General features: G+C 38.2%; 1 protein-coding gene across 13 annotated transcripts in view; it reads right to left on the bottom strand.

Annotated features, from left to right (window-relative positions):
* Positions 1 to 18,032, bottom strand: part of FGGY (FGGY carbohydrate kinase domain containing) — a 280,231-nt gene that overhangs the window by 74,409 nt on the left and 187,790 nt on the right. For 10 of the 13 annotated variants that reach the window (XR_005822050.1, XR_005822049.1, XM_040565659.1 and 7 more), the window contains one exon: positions 12,109 to 12,224. The exons of 1 other annotated variant lie outside the window; for it this stretch is intronic. Coding sequence is in view for 8 of the 12 variants with exons in the window: in XM_040565659.1 (XP_040421593.1) it covers positions 12,109 to 12,224 (116 nt within the window). In the remaining 4 variants the exon portion in view is untranslated. Of the gene's footprint in view, positions 1 to 207; positions 2,669 to 2,695; positions 2,715 to 12,108; positions 12,225 to 18,032 lie in introns of those variants that run through there. 2 more of the 13 variants (XM_040565663.1, XM_040565661.1) reach the window with 2 other exon arrangements.

Below are 18,032 nucleotides of genomic sequence, written 5' to 3'. Positions count from 1 at the left end.
GTAGAAAGGAAGCAACACATTGTCCACAACAGAGGTCAATTAAGGGGAACAGCATACCGTAAATTAGCAGGAATATACCAATGCCCATGAGCATTATCTTCTAAAAATAGTTATGCTACCTTACTGTTTGTTGAAAAGAAGGTTATAATATTAAATTCACAGGTGGAAAGTGGGTCTTTATTTTTATATATCACCATGGTAGAAGACCTTTGGCTTTGCTGCAGGCAATGTTGGTTCTTCACTAGGGAAGGCGCCCACGCCCTGACTGAAGCCATGCATGGGGTACTGCGATCAGACAGCATGCAAACTGCTCCGTGCTCGCTGTGCCAAGAGTTTCTGTTCTGTCAACGGCCACACCTCTGTCTCTGAAACATCAGGCTGAATCTCATACTGGAAATTTAAAACAAATATGTATGGCCAAAACTTTGACTTGGCTTTGGGTTTATATTCAATTATCACGCACAGTAACCCAAAGTCATCACTTCCAGCTCTCCGCTAACTTATACAGGAGGAAGAGATAATATCCTAACATCTCACCAAAAAGAAGTCTACATTTTATTAATTCTTAGTATAAATGCAAACAATTGTGCTAGCTGTTACAAGAGGTGTATCTTTTGTGATTTCTCCCCCCAATAGGTTTTGAGAGCAGGATGTTTCTCTTTAAGAAAAGTTGTGTGTTGTCTTTTGGTTTCTTAAGACATCAGAAAATAATCCAAGTTGTGTGCTTCACCTGACATTCAAAGACCCTGCAGGTGGAAGGAAGTTCAAAAGAGTTCATGCAGCTAAAACCACATCTTTTTCTTCAGAACCAGTTACATGACCTGAAAGCAGACAGATACCTTGTATATACAGCATGAGATGAAAGCAATCTGATATAAAACCTCTTTCCAGGCACTCCATTCCACTGGCAGCTTGTTTGCATCAGTCATACTGGTCAAATATTTTAATGTGTTATTACTATGTGGTTAAGCTCCATTTTAGAGATCAGAGCAACTAAAACAAAATCTTTTCCTACCAGGTTCTCAATTATTGTATTCCTAGTTAATGAGCACTAAGGGAGCAATTCCAGAGATAAAGAGAATCTGCTGCTTCTAAGGGCAGCAGCAGCAAATGACCCTATCGATTCCTTTGGCACCAGCAATAGATCAAAGTGACCAGCAGCACTGCTATCCCCCATGGGCATCAAGTGGGTGAGGACGTGTCCAGGGATGGGTTCCTGTGAGTTGAAGATACAGCGTAATAATCTTGTATTTTAATAAATAAATTAAAGGTAGAGTTTGGCCAGCCTGTTTTACGTAGAGCTGAGCAATTTCTCGACTGAAAGCAACACTTCCTGACCACCTGGGAAGTGATGGCACGTAGAAGTCACCCATTACAAGGAGTATGAGGAGGAGTCTCCTAAGTCACCCAGGTCAGGGAGTGCAGCAGGGAGGTGCCAGCAAGCGAGTACAGCAGACAGAATACTGACTCTGCCCCTCTACTTCATCCTCCCAGCTTTAGAAATCCCTGAAAGCTCTGCTACATGCCTGTGTTCTTAAGGAGCTTTGTAAAAGAGAAAATGCAGGCTCTGCATGGCCACTCCTGTCATCACAAGAGCTGCTTCCCCACCCACACGAGAGTGAGTAAGTAGGTGTGGAATGGGCCAAGACCTAGAAGGGGAATTATCACTCCCATGGTTTACTCCTCACCGAAAAACAAGAAAACTCAGCTAAGCATCAGTGTGCCTACAATCTGTAAGTATAAAGCTATGAAATGATAAAAACAAAACAAACAAACCAAAACACAGAAAGCAACCGAAGAGGAGCCACAACTAAAAAGCAAAGGATTTGTAACAGATGGTACTTCAGGACCAGGCTAGGAGAGAATGAGGAGATTCTTACTGGAGCAAAAGGCAGTGGCTTGAGAAGTCAAGGGACAGCTACTACAAAAACAAAGGCATTACACAGCTACCCAGCAGGACTTTGGCAGCAGGTGCTGCCACCCTTAAATCCTACCTGTCAGGGAAAGAAGCTGTCAGAGAGGGAGGAAGGGAAATGAGAACCGCCTGCACACAGAGGCCGTCAGTGACAGCCTTACAGGAGGCTGTGTAAAAGAGGCAGTGAAAGGAACGAGTCTCCTCAAGACTCCTGCCAAAGTAAATGCATCGAGTCTTTTGTTTACAGTAGTCTCCTGTGCAAGTCATTTACCTTTGCTATAATGATTTCCAAAATTAGACCTACCCAAACAAACCCATAATGGCTGAAGCTGGAGAACTTTCTCTTTCACATTCGTACAGATGTTTCACTAACGCAGTGCCTCCACAACCTTTTCATTTTCTGTGAGACGTACTATTTCTAGCTATTTTTCCCCTATAAAGCAGCAAGTTTACAAAAGGAAAAAGCTGTCTGAATCTCTTCCTCCTCTTTTATCCTTTTTCGAAGACTAATGTTCGAATTTGCTATGATCAGGTTTTGTTTAAAGAATTTATGTGGTACCAGTGACCCTCTACTTTTTCAGGCAGTTTCCACAGCAACTAGCTATTTACCAGACGTAACACACCAGGCAGACAATACATCTTCAGTCAACTTCAGTGATCAAAATTCACTCTACAGTCTTACTAATATTTAACAGAAGTAGTTTTTTTTCGTACATAGACCTTTTTCAAACAACAAAAGCAGAGCGCAGCAGGGGCCCAGTTGACTCGGCTATGACATACCCGTTCACTTGAGAACAGCTTTCCTTCCATCACACAGAACACGGTTGCACTGCATATGCAATTATATATGGCTGCATATGTGCATAAAGATACATTAAAAAAAAAAAAAAGGAAACGGGGCTGTCCCTTTTTTTCACTAACTTGACACAAGCAAACTTGGAGGGATGTAACAATCCCTTGTTGAAATCCCTGCAGCCTCAGAAAGAAATCCAGCCAAATGACACACGGTATCTATATTTTACAAATACTCCTCCAAAACTGGTCAATCTAAACGCTTTTTAATTTAAAAGGCAACACACAAAATAAATATCCCGTTAAATAAATAATTTACCACGTGGATTGGGAAAGTCATTTGGTTAAATAAAACGGTGCTAAATAACATCACAGGATACTGGAGCTTAGTAAAAAGAAGGACCATCCATCCATATGGATCTCATAATAAGTTATGTAAGGGTTTTTTTTCCCTTCTCTGAACTGCGTTATTATAGGTTTTGTGGAGCATTTTCTCCAAATATTTTGTAATACCTAGAACAGCACATTTAGATGCTTAGTTCATTACAAAGCTTGCAGGCAATCTCTGATATTTCTGTTTTATAATAGCAGCATAATAGAATGCCAGAATTCTGGGATATGCAAGGAACCTGAGTGATATAAATGTTCCGTTATGTCATCCCAACCCTACCTACATAAAATATATTACTGACTATCCCACCCTATTACATTCAATACTCACATTTAACTGAGGTGTGACTGATTGTTCTGCAATTTTTAAACCTAGCTGATGGGCAGAAACGGGATCATTAAGAGATGACGGAAACGGGATAACGATGTGGACTAGAAAATAATATTCACTTTCCTTAGGACTGAAAATATGATGGTTAGAAGAGTGTTAGAAATGGTCAGATGTATTTTGTTTTTAACATGGAAATATCTTCCATAAAATTTCCCACGTGGTAGTTGAAAACTTGAGAATTTTCCTTCAGGAAAACCCAAACAAATTGCGATATTATAGGCCACCTTATTTAAAAGTGAGAAAACCAGTTGGTTAAACAAAATCATTTTTAGCTTTCTTCAGTTCAAAATTAATCTCTGTCTATCTGAACTGTCACAGTAGCTTGAGGCAAGTCTAGTTTGGGTCCTTTCCATCCCACCTTCCCATACAGCTTATGCCTTTCACTGAACTACAGCTCAACTACCTAACATGGAATTACTTAAGGCAGACATTAGGTTGCTAAATACAGGTAAAAGCAGGCAGATCTTGATTCGTTAAGCTGAAAAGTAAATTGGTCTGCAGACCATAGGTGCCTACTTCAACAAATACCATTTCCTTCTTGTCCAAATGAAGAAGGGCTACTTCATGTATAAACAGAAAGCTTTCCTGGTTGAAGGTCGAAAGAAAAAGAAGAAAAAGAAAAAACAACATTCTGCATCACTGGATCATTAGGCATGTACATTGATGGACGTGGTTGGGTTGTCATTACTAGATTTCAGTGAAATAGTGCAGAATGAAGATTCCTCATAATGCACGGTTCACTACTCACTACGCTGACATGCATATAGGTGTACAGTACATGTATTTAGATGGCTACGTTAACTAGGTGTAAAGTATTTGCATCCGAACTCAGCTGCCCTACTTCATATTTCTGCTTGCAAACAGTAACTTCAATCAACTTGTTGATTATTTCCATTTCTGACACTTCACAGTACAATATTCCTTACAGTCTCTCCAGATACTGTACCTCAACAAGCATCATCAGTGTAGATGACGTGACTATTGCTGTACTTTCAGAGTTGCAAGTAATCAGACTCTGGTTTGGTACAATACGTCACTTAGATTGTACAGGAAATTTAACTTGTACTAATTATGGATTACTACATAACAGAATGGTTTTTTATTACTGTATTTTTTTTTAGTGTAATTCAAACGATAACATCTCCTCTTTGAAGAAATAATTACCCCTTTTCAAAACTGAAAGAAATGACAGACCAAAAATAACCCGATCAGTTACCGAAAGAATGCTTTTGAATCTTTCAGCTAAGCTTCTGATACTTGTACAGTCTTATTCCCAACCACATTCACACGGTATCCACTTCTAATACCCATACTGAGAAGATACTGATGCATTATAAAGGGTTCAGAAATGAGTTGAAAAAGCAATTATAGGGATTGAGAAGTATGACAGTTCGCATAAGAGTTTTGGTGAAAAACCTTGAGTAGCTCAGTGTTTTTCTTTAGCAGAAAATTTCAGTCTGTGCAGGTCAGGCATGTCACTACAGTCTGGCAGACCAGAGTAAGAAGTTAAAATTTAGATGAAAAATGAATTATTTAATTAAGTCATTAATTTTGAGCAATGAGAGCAACTAACAATCAACAACCTTTATGTCTGAAGTGGGCTCTGTCACAGAAAATTATAGAGTCAAGACTGGTTCTAAGATACACTTTAAACTACTTAAACATCAATTTTAGGAAGTACAACAGCCTCTGACTTAGAGGATGTCAGCAAATTGTTTGAAATAGCCCTTCTGGTTTTATAAATCCTGACTTAAAGCAGACATCTCTGTTTTAAAAATCATCTCAGCATGAGGCTTGAGCAAAAAATAGGCAATGAACAAATCAGGACCAGGGAGATGATGATCCAGGTAAAAAGAAGAAATGACCTACAACTTTTCTGGGAATGGATGTTTTGGATTTGTTTTTTTCTTTTTTCCCCTCCTTTTGCTTTCCTTTTTTTTTTTAAAAAAAAAAATTGTATGAAAAAGCATGTCAACCTAACCAATTTAAATATTAAGCAATCACAACAGGCACAAAGGCTGCTCAAAGCTTCACCTATGACTATTAAAGTCAAAAATTCAAAGAAAAAGCTCCTAGTTTTCATACTTAATAGGAAGAAGTTTAGGAGTCCACAGTGGGTAGTTTTTAATTATTATTATTAATTTATTTTTTTGAAAGCTCTAAGCTTTTAATACTAGTCATCTAACCTACAATGAAGCCTGCAGATGCAAGAACACAGCACAGTACTCCTCACTTCTTGCACAAAAGAGGAGAACTGGAAAGGTACAGTCTGCCAGCAGAACCCAACCTGATGATAAAGAGGATGACTGATGGTTCCCTTCCTTAGAGAGGAAGAGGAATTAAAAATTGTCACCCAGGAAAGGCACTGAGATAAACCTGAGCTGTCTTATTCATTTTGAAGCAGTTTAATCCAGCCTATTGAAGAGCAGTTATTGGAAAGAGCAAGAAAATCTCAGGTGGAGAACTCAGCTGACAGGACATTTATGAAATTCAAGAAATGGGCATGCAAAGTCCTGCACTGCAGTGGAAGAACCCCATGCACCAGGACAGGCTGGAGGCTGACAATCACAAAACAAAACAAAACAAAACAAAAAACAGAAAACAAAGGTCCTGGAGCTCCTGGTAGGCACCACGTCGAATACAAGCCAGCAATGTGCACTTGCAGCAACGAAGGCAACAGCATCCTGGGCTGTATTAGGAAGAGCATCACCAGGTTGATGGAGGTGATCCTTGCTCCCTACTCAGCACTGGTGAGACCACGTCTGCACTGCTGTGTTCACAGTACAGGAGAAACATGGATGTAAGAGAGCAAGGCCAGAGAATGGCCCCAATGACAACAGAGGCATGTCATACAAGCAGAGTTTGAGAGCTGAGACTAAGCCCAGCAATGAGAGGGCTCTGGAGGAAGATCTTACCAATGTGTATCAATATCTGATCGGAGGGAGTAAAGATGACAGCGCAAGACTCTTCTCAGTGCCACCCAGCAACAGGACAAGAGGAAATGCCCACAAGCTTAAATAGATGAAAGTACATTTAACCGTAAGAACAAATGTGTTTACTGGGAAAGGGTGGCGAACACACGGAAACAGGTTGCCTAGACAGACTTTGGAGCCTCCATCCTTGGAAATACTCAAAAAAAAACACCTCACCTCAATTGGACACAGCCCTGAGCGACCTGCTGTAGATGACCCTGCTTTGAGCAGGGGGGCTGGACTACATGATTCTCAGTGGTCCTTTCAGTCCTCGACTATTCATATGATTCAGTGATGTCAAAATTAAGAAGAAAAAAAATCACAAGAATATGTTGCTTTTCTGAGAAAAAATATTTTTAACATCTTACTGCTGAATCATATATTATGAAATAATGCCTCAAGCTTTGAGGAAGAAGACACCCTAAAACCTCTTTGCACTGTGCCAGTTTCACCTCTTTCACAGTTGCTACAGCTCTTGGACACGCTGAAATGACAGGAAGCCAGAAAAATGTTAGGATATTTGGAACACTCTTCACTTGTAAATTCCATGGATTCTGACAGCATATAAGTGTAAATATCCTGTGATTCATCCTTTTAATTTTGTTCAAAATTGTAACATGTTTTAATTTATTTGGGATAGGAAAATACAAAAGAAAGATAAAAGGACTCCATACTTAAGAGAAACTTTTTTCTTACTGTTCTCTATTGCAAGGCATGGTGTTTGAAGTTCATTGTTACAATCCGGTTTTATGAAGACCTGGCAGTTACAAGCTGACCTGAAAAAATCTGTCTCTCCCAGCCTTCAAGGAAATCCCTCATATACACTGGAGGATCTAGCATCAAAGGCCTTGGAAAAGATAGAAAATTGGCTGAACTAATAGACTGACCATTCCCTTCTAGAGGTCGACTGAGGCAACCTGTGGAAAAGGGAAAGCATTCTTACTGAGGCTGGCTAAGCAGGAAGCATGGGTAGCAGACCCAGAGTGGAATTTAAGTAGAGGGGTGTAGAAGGACCAGAGGGTGTTCTTCCTTACACCACCGTCACCTGCAAAGTCAAAATCAAACATGAAAGAATTCTAACAGCCTTACTCTAAAGCCAATAAAGAGAAACGACAGGTTCAGAGACAAGAAACAGCAACAGAGTGAAGACAGGAATAAAACTGATCTCCAGACTACCTGATGCGAAAGTTTAAGGAAAAAAAAATAAATTTAAGAATGTTTTATAATTTTATGAACAGGATTGGGAATGGTAATCATCTACAAAATCCAATCTTGTGATCTCACAATCTGTACTTGCAACAGTTATTTTCATTTGTATATTAAATTCAAGTACTCTTAAGTTCAAGACAGACACTAAATTTCCATAAAACCTGTGAGATTTAAGCAATCCAAATACTTCCCTCAGTTCTGCCTCAGATGTTCACAAAGATCTTATAATTATCAGCCATGTATTTATTCACTTTTGAGGATGTGGCTCTAAACTCCTACTCAGGAAAGGCTGGGAAGTGGGTTTAGAAAAATCATTATGTTGAAGGGCTGTATTTCCAAGAATTATGTCTATTTAATATATATATATATAAATAAATAAAATCAGTGTGCCATCACAGATGAAAGAAGGTAACAAGCTGCTGTTTATAAAGGATCAGTATTTCAGCCTTCAACACACAATCTACAAGTACGCTAAAACCTACCCGGCAGTACCTGCAACGTTCTCTTAGACAAATTGAGCCATATTCAACAAAAAAAGGGACCTGGCATAAAATATTACCATTCAATAAAAAATCATTATTTGGTCCCTTAAGTAGCCCCTGAAGTAGAGGGTTGTGGTGGAAATTTATCAGGCATTTTCCTCCAAATGGAACACACGCTTCGGTACCCTAAGAGGTCTATAGTACATGAAATTTTAACGGAATTGTTAATGTCTTTCTAGGTTTTATAATACCACAAAGAGATACTCATCATGCACTTTCGCCACAGCAGATAAATGCTAATGCTTGTAGTACACAGCGTTTTCACAGTGGTTTTGAATACAAGCCATCTTCTACTCTCACGGTGGGCAAATTAATGAGATCAATAAATTTTGCAGTATTTCCAGATACAAATCTTTACCTTCACAAAAATGCTCGGTAAATTCACAATGTACAGAAGGGACCACAAACAACTTCTTATGTGGATTCCCTGAAAGGTTAGCTTGCTCTGAGAAATGCAGAATGTCAAAGGCCTGGGAATTTTCATATGTGAACCCACACTTTGATGTGGGAAACATCTGTGGAAGATGCAAAAGGTCAGAAGTGAGGGTCACCCTTATCAACAAGGTTACATGTTAAGTTAAACTGAAACTACGAGAAGCATACTACCTGGAACCACAAGCAGCGCTCTGATTACAGTAAATATATTTTTAAAGGGCAAGACATTTTAAAAGTGATGTTTAAAAGTGTATTTATCAGAATAAAGAAAATTTTACATTAAATAAGTTTTTCTCAGGTAATTTCCATAAATATTTTCAGTGTCATGAAAGCTAATGCTACTTCAAAAAAAACTCTAGTCGTAGAGATTCATTGTCTGATTGGAAACAATACTAATTTCAATTACAGATTTAAAAATGCACAGCTTTTCTGCCTATTTTTAATTGGTAAACTTTTTTTTTAAAAAACAAGAAAATCTCAGCTAATTTTATCTTGTGATTTTTGCTTTGTTTATAACGAAATTATGATTCAGAGCCTAGTGCTGTTAATCTTTTAGGACAGATATGGGAAAAAAATACTATTATCTCTCTTTTCAATGGGAATGTGCAGGCATTATAATCCATCCTTGTATTCGAGCTAAACAAACCTTGAGCAGAGGGATGTGGGCTTGGGCAAGCTCTACAGGAGAACAAAAAAGGAAATTCCACAAGAATTACTTCAGACTTATTAGGGTTTTGTTTTTATTTTTATTTGAGGAGGAGTTTTTGACTATGTACAGTTCCCCTCCAACCTACTCCTACCGAGGTTATCTGTCAATTTTGGGCTCCTTAATCTGCAAGGCAGCCAAGTGCACTGCTGAGGATTCGGGTCTGTTGGGTGTAGCACATTATTATATGCCTCCTGAAAGCACACACGAGTTACTTATACAAAAGGAAGGCAATTTCTTTAATGTGCTGAAGTTAACAGCAGCTGAAGTTGTTCACTTCATGGGACAGTGCCCTGAAGTGGTATTAGAAATATAGCCTCAGCTGAGTTTGTACAAAGCATAATCCTGTGTTTGCTGTGCTCATTAGAGTGTCTGTGGACTCCTGGGAGGAGGTCTGTGCAATGATGCTGCCTCACCACCACTGCTGACACCTCTGGAGCTGCTAGAAGCCTTCATTCCACAAAATACAAGACAGTTCTAGCTGCAGATCGACCAGTGCTGCTGGCACTTCCCTGGTAGCTGCACCTACACTATCCTGATTAATTTAAATTAAGTAAAGGAAAGCTGAGCTCATTCAGAGTGCCTTTACCACATCAAGTAACACTGAACACTCATTAAACCAAACAAAAACCCCAGCTTTCACTGGAACGGTTACCGCTTCCATACAGTGACACTGATAAGATTTGGGGTGGCAGATAAAAAAACACTTCCCCAGCACACAACACAGACCTCAGACTTGTGGGGCAGCTTGGGAATGAGTTGGTTTGTTCTGGTGTCTTTTTGTCTCCTTCTGAGGCTGGATCCTACCAAGAAACTAACAGGCACAGCTCAGAAGTTGAAGGAAGAGTAGTTGCTGTCTGGTTTCCACATTCATACAGGGAGCTCCTTACTCCCTCTTCATAGACATGTGAATGAAGGTCACTGTCCTGCTTTTAGATTTTATCGCAATTGAGTATAACGAATGTAACAGCTTCCTTTTTGAAAAAAGGCAAGGTCAGAAAAATAGGTCATGGAAATAACCATATATTATACCTGAGGCCAGGTTTCAGCGCTATTATACAAAACAAGAAGCATCTTATACTTTAGGTACACCTAAGATAAGGAGCCCAAAGATCTAAAAAGGTGAATTTTCAAGGTGCACTACAGTATGTACTCTTCAGAAGGTTCAAGTTCTAGCCTACAGTTTGATGTAATTCTCTAGGTCAGATTCTGTTCCTCCAGTTCCAGCTGACATGTACCCACGTATTCTATGTGGAGTTTCTTGAAAATCAATGCAATTGCCCAGGGAACTAGATGTTTTGCCATTAACTGAGGAATTATTGTTTTTCTTTCAAGAAGTGCCTGTCAACAGAAGCTAATTTACTGATTTGTTTTGGAAATAATTTTTTTTTAAAAAAATGTAAACCTGGTATTTGAAATTCATTGTTTTTGTCTTGCCAAATTTTGAGCCATATATAGATTACTTTTATGAGGCTTCCATCACTACAAAAGGCCTTTTTTATAATGGCTTCTGTATCGTTTGAAACATGTATGTTTAATTACTTAAATGGCAAATTGCTTTGCACTGCCTTTGAAGTACATTGCATAAATATTGAATTAAAACTTTAACTTACACTTCATAAATAATTTATTTAAACAATACTATTCCACAAGACCATCCACTGCTGAGATGTTCAATTTTCTGGTAAAAACATGAATTTATTGCAAGTCTTACTTCAACTTATTGTTGAAGATTTGCTAAAAGCCATATGTGATAGATGTTACAAGAATTGTATTCAAACAAAAACCTCAGGAAGCTGAAAGTCTTATGCTCTAGTAGGTTTTAGACCTTTGCATAAGCTGTTTCAGTGGCAGGAGGAAATGCTGAAATCTATTCAAGGAAGCTTTCAAGTACAATTATCTGATACACCTGAAAATGGCTTATAGTACATTTTGTGATGATCAGAATAGCTTATAGATTTCCTTATATTTCATTTCACTACAGTCCTCCCTTTGCCATTTCTTTTTCATGTTGCTGCATTTAAACTGCTGTACAAACTTGTTCAAAGTGCTAGACATAAAAAAAAATCAAAGGAAATTTCAGATAATTAACTTTGATGAATGAGCATATTTTAATTCATGTCTGGTAATATTCTGGTTAATGACATGTCTGCTTAGGACATCCATTAGAAGTCCATTAACTTAACAGAGAAAGTCTAATAAAGTTATCCTGGAAATTTTCTGGTATATTAACATTATGGACTTTTAATGAATATCTGCTGTAGGAATTGCTATTAGCAAGGCTACCATTCTAATTAAACTTATACTCTAAGAGAATAAAGAAACAGTATGAAGATACTAACAAGCAGAAGAAGCACATTTTTGGAAAATTACTGTAAGAGAGATTGGTATAGGTTACAAAACATGCTAATTGTAGCAGATATATATATATTTTTTTTGTAGCTTGCCATCCAATAAACCAATATCAAGTGCTTCCTTCATACAATCAATTGCTGAGGCTCCCCACTTAATTCTCCGTTACTGAGATTGAGCAGCAATGAAAGGCGAGGAGACACAAAATTGAAAAACAATTTTTCATGACAATGCCAAGTAAAAAACTGTATTTAGGAAAACTATTACCTATAGGTATCCAGCCTTGTTATCAACCCATCTGAAGATTCATCAAGGCCTTCCACGCTCCTGCTGACAATCACAGTAATATAGCTAAAGGTCTTTATATGTGTGTGTGTGTGTATAAAAGAATCCCCCCAATATACCTATTTTTTCATACTTATCCTTCACCAAATCTTCCAAACCAATGATATTCCAGAAACTGTCATCCCAACCTCCATCTGAAGTGTATGTCCACTTGCACACTAATGTACAGAGGGACCTGAAAGGAAACAACATATGCACAAAATCAGGAAAACTAACACAAATGATTTTAAAGTTGTGACTAGAAAGACAGTTGTGCAAAATGATCTCTTCATTGACTGCTCAAAAGTTCCAAGCATAATGCTAACTTGAAAACAAAAATTGGTTACTGTTCCGAGTGTATGCCTTGAGATAACCTTAAAAGGACCTTACGTTTAAGATTGTTTCCTGCTAAAACAGCTCATTGTCTTGCCACTTCATTGCATAAAGGAGTCAAGTAACAGGTCATGCACATGCGTAGAAGACAGTATACCAAGAACATTACAGCTCTTCAGCAAGCAGCTTGGGGAAAGATTCCTGCCTCTCCAGGCTGTACCTAAATAGCAGTGTTTTGCATGCAGCATGTCCTTAGAAAAAACTTCTATTAATTATGTTCAAGCTGAATTACAAGTTGCAGGACATGATGTATGCCCTGATAATTAGATTAAATAGCACTGCCTCAATACCTGCAGGTACAAAATGCCTTTATCAGGTGAATGTGTACGAGCAAAATCACATGCAACTACGAGAGCTTCTGTATAGCATGTGTTCAAGCACCACTATCATCAGGTCTGTATCTCAGAAGAAGCTGATGACAGACCAGTGACACGCTGAAATAGCATTAGCCATGATGCAAGTGAGTGCAACATTAAGCTCTTGTTTCAGGTCTCGTTCCTGATAAGATGATGGTGAACTTCACTGTGACAGTAAAGCATCACAGGGGCAGAGTACAGGAGCAGAATATAAACAAAACACAACAGCATGTGCACAAACTCTATTGCAACAGATTTTTTTCCCCTCCTAAAGTGACCCATATGCCCAACCTCCCATTTGCCCCGAAACATGAATAATGTTCCTGAAGATTTAGTATTTAACCAACCGTTGTCTGTCTGAACACTAAGAACCATCTCAGAACATCAGTATTTAATTGTGCTTGAAAAGTCAGTAAAGTAGAAGGTATTAATAATGCTAACTACTACTGAAAACTTCAGCTATCTTTAATCTTCAGAATACTGTTGAACCACCAAGCACAAGACAGCTGTGATGTATCTCAAAGAAACACAACATCATAACTGCTCTTGAGGAGAAAAGCCCCTTTAAGGGATTAATTCTTTGGTATCTTACAAGATAACTTACTTATGACTCATTTTCAGGTAAGGTGTACTTTCACAGATGTATACTTTTTATTAGGATTTTATAATCTCAACAAGCATCTTCAGCACAAACTGAATTTTACTAAAGCATCTGAACCTATTCTTGCAGTTTTGCAAGAAAAAGTTCAGATGCTTTAGTAAAACTAACACAAAAATCCTCTCTACAAAGAATATTTTCTGAGTTAAAACAAACCGTTCCTTTTTTACTACATGAACTACCTAGGGACCTAAGTAAGGAGAACTAAACTAAAAGTCTCATTGCATTACATATTGTTACATTACCATAACACCCAGGAAAACCAGCACCGGACAATGACCCCACCACATACAAGGTACAAATGCTGGAAGATTGCTGCCTTCAGAAAACTTAAAAATAAGACAGCAACGTAGTTTAGAGAGGTGTCTGAAGTAAGCCATGTATGTCAGCACCTAGAATCCATACCTATAAGCACATTCAAACCCAACTAGATACTCAAAACACGAACTGTGCAGTCAAACGAAGAGACAAAACATCTGCTAGTAAAGATGCCATTGTACTTCTCCTATCTAGGCAAAGGAGGGCTTCTTATTTTACAGCTGTATCAGAAAAGTATGCAATAAACATATAAGACATTATCTCTCTCCCTTTGAAAAGGAGGTTGCTAAGAGAATGGAGTCTGCTGCTTTCAAATTCAACAAACACCCCTGGCACAGCTTCCTACTCATCTGATAGAAATACCCTACAAACGATGCGACAGTGCATACCTCTCCTCCACTAAAACCCTAATAACAGAAACAAGGAAAGAAATCAGCAAACAGAACAGAAGAGAAGCTATTTTTATTTATTAGCTGCAAATCAAAACTGCAGCTTCTAGGCACTGATACTGTACACATCATACAGCCAAATGAGAACAGAAAGAGACTTTCCTCACAGCTAGAAAACTTCTGCAACTCAGATTCACCATGTTTTGGGGGTTTACAATGAGAACCAAGGATGCAGAAGTGAGGGCAGGATTACAGAATCATAGAACGGCTTGGATTGGAAGGGACCTTAAAGATCATTGGCAGCTAAGGACACTGTTCTCAGTGTATATCCTCTTGTCTGACACTGAGCAGAAAAGATCATGCGATTATATGGACTCCGTATCCTCCCATTTTCTCATTCCAGGACAGAAATGTGTATTTTAAATGCATAAATGTATCACATTTTCCTTCACTCTGTTCTTCTGGAGTTACTTTTTTTTTTTTTTTTTTTTCAACCAGAGGACTTCTGCTGTTCATTGACGTTTCCATTGCTTAAAAAGGTGCATTGCCTTCTCTTTGCAAGAAGCAAATCGTAATGTTAATAAGATCTATCTTGTTAATATTACCTGTCTTGGAAAAAAAACATATGGAGATAACTATTTAGAGCCTTAAAAATACGGTAGAGATTATTTCAGGGTTGCAGTTCAAACAGTGTTTAAGTCTGCCTCCTCCTCTTCCCTCCCCTCCCTTTTTTTTTAAAGCAGTTTAGGAATAGATCAGACAATTACAGTTCAGTGTCTGGTTGGAAAACAGAAAAACATATGACTGTAACTATAGCAATGATAATGTTGATATAAGAAATTCCAATGTCCAAGGATTTAAAAGCCAAACACAGAAATCTAATTAGAACCTTTGACAAAAACTGGGTGAATAAATAAATTCTATGCTGAAGAAAATACTGGGGAAAAAAAATAAACATTTTCCCCAAATGAGCTCAAACATCTCATTTAAAAGGAAAATGAAGACACAATTTCAATGAGAGATTATTTCATGACTTTTTAGGAAAAATTTAGACATAAAGAGTGAAACAATAATGCATTAAGTTTTCGCAAATATGGTAAATATCGAATCATAACAATTTATCATCAGAACTGAACATGTATTTTTCTAATTAGATCAATGCTATGAACTGTTGCCACACCCTGAAAAATGCTCTAAGGATGACAGCTAAATGTCACGGCTTCGCACTTTCAAAGATCACAAAGCAACTCCCTCTGAGTCTGTGTGCTTATCCAAAGATAAACTGCTCTGCAAGACTCCAAAGAGCAGGTTTTAAACAAACAGGGGCCAGTTCTTCCATGCAGCTCACTCTCAGCAGCACCTCATTACATATATTACACACATATACACACATATACATATATTACATAATTACATTACATATAGGCTCACTGAAACGGCGTGAACAGGGGACAGGCAGACTGGCCCCATCCACTGAATTCCAGCTTATTGGAGCTTTCTTACTGGGTACTGCTGAACTTATAAAAGCGAGCCCATAAGAGTTTTCATCCTGTCTGTATAGATTTATAAATGCGAAGTGCTTACAGAAAAAGGATAAATAACAGATTTCTAGATGATTTTTTAATACAATATAGAAAATATGAACTGGGAAGGGCACGTCTCCCCAAATGAATCAGCTGGCATATCTATATAAGTGGAAGGTTTTGATATGAAGGCCAACCTCAAATCTTAGCTACAATCTATCTCATGCCACTAGGTTTTCATTTTCATGGCCACAACAAGAACCTCAAAACTCTTTTTCCGTAAATGCCATACAAGCATTTGTGTTTCTCTGAGATTTAAGGTCCCTATTCCACCCTTGATGCTACCTATTTGCCACATAAAAAGTATATGTTTAATTAAATAATATAGCTTTATACAAATCTTTAATATCTAAGAGAAAGTACTGTAATGCAGAAGGGCATTCTCCTCTCTTAGATAACAGATCAAGAAACTCAGTTAAAGGATTTGAGACGTCTGTGACAATAGATAAACTTTACGACATGGTTCAAAAGAACCTAGATGTGTTGGTCTGCCACTCACCTGATAAGGTGCTTTAATGATTATACACAGTTGCTAGATCTGTATAACCTAGAGAGCTGTATACACATTAAGAAAGAACAGCTTATTCATGTTTCTTCACCTTTGAATACAATGGCATAGATGCATATCAGTTTTATTTCCAATCCCCCTTCAACATATCACCCTGAGGAACTGATAGCTACAACGGTACCTTGGGAAATCTGGATCCAAAGAGACTGGCCAGTAAAGAGGAAGTTGAGGAACCAAAGCATTTATTTAGCAACTCCTGAATTTTATGAGATGAAGCACAGACATTAAACAGTCAAAGTACTGATGTTCATTCTATCATGTTCATTTTTTTCCTGATTATTTGGCTGTGCTACCTCAATTATTTGGTCATAAACGACAGGCTTGCAGCAGTTGATCCTGGATGAACCAGGTGTGTAGAAGCCAATGCCCCCCATACTTCACCACCAGAGTCTGCTGGGTTCAACAGTGCTCAGCTGATAGGCAATAACCCAGGACACAATCCTCTCCTGACTGCCTCATCTCACAGAGGACTTCAGAAGACAAGGAGCAGAACCCATCAGTAACGCAGGCTGTATCTAGCCAGGCTGACAGACAATGAATTCGAACTCTTTTCTTCAAGCACATTCCAAATACAATGAAATTAAAGATTTCCTTTCTCTGTTCAGTACAAAACATTTTGCTCAGGATACTCCCACTGAAAAGCAACACTTTCAAATGGAAAACTTTAATTTAAACCATATTTTCAACAGGAATATGATTATGTTTAGAGTTTCTTACAAATTTTAGTCTACAAAGAGCGATAGGATCCTCCTTGCATCCAAGAACCTCAAGAAAAAAAAATCCCTAAAATTCATTACAAATTAGATTTGGCTGGGCACAGCTTATTACACAATCCTTTCTGTTACAGTCTAGCTTTGAGTTCTTGCACATCTCTTGCTGAGAACTGGCTGCGAATATGCTGAAGTCCTGTATGACCAGAATCTCAGTATGCCCTCATAAAAAAAAACCATGAGTTTCAGTGTCTTCAGTGACTGAGCACCTGAGTTGCTTTGGCCATGAGTCTAGTTGCTCTTGATGCTTAACCTTTTGAAGGTTGGTGAGGGCAAATGGTTCTTTCCAGACAGCATTCTGGCATTATTAGTGTGTGCTCCAAGTTGGTTGATACAGGCTCTGCCCCCATTGTCTTCCCATTCTGAATATTTTCTTGCACTCTGTTGTGCTCCTTGGAGAGAATGAAATTAGATACACTTACAGAAAAACGGGAAAGACTGTATGGTCTTAGTTATCTGCATGCAAATGTATCTAAAAGATAAAGGTTATAAAAAAACTTCTGCACAACTTTAATATTAGCTACTGAAAAGTAGCCCAAGCTTTCTTTGCAGAGAGAACACTTGCTATCTTTGACAACAAAATACATTTTGGGCCACGTTCTATAATTGCAGTGGTTTTCTAGATGTCATCTGAATTTGGGTTATAGGTTAATTGAAAAGTCTTCTTAACAAGAAGATTTGCAAGAAGAAACAGTTTCTCCCTGAAAAGTGATTCCATAAGGAATTTATACATGAATTTCCATTCAAGATGGTTGGTACAATACCAGTTAGCCTGGAAAGTGCTTTGGCTGCCAGCTTTAAAGACAGATACCCTGTCTTGACCATCCTGAAGTGAATGGAAGCTTTGCTCTTGATTCCAAAGCAAAGGGATCTGCTTCATTCCTCATAACGGGTCAGAAATGAATTCAAACTAATTAATGCAATTAATTTTGCAGGCATCATTAAACAATGAAAGGGTTTCATCACAAA

This window comes from Cygnus olor, chromosome 8 (assembly GCF_009769625.2).
Source record: "Cygnus olor isolate bCygOlo1 chromosome 8, bCygOlo1.pri.v2, whole genome shotgun sequence".
Classification (NCBI taxonomy): domain Eukaryota; kingdom Metazoa; phylum Chordata; class Aves; order Anseriformes; family Anatidae; genus Cygnus; species Cygnus olor.
The sequence above is the reverse complement of the archived record's forward strand: the minus strand, read 5'-3'. Positions and strand labels throughout refer to the sequence as shown.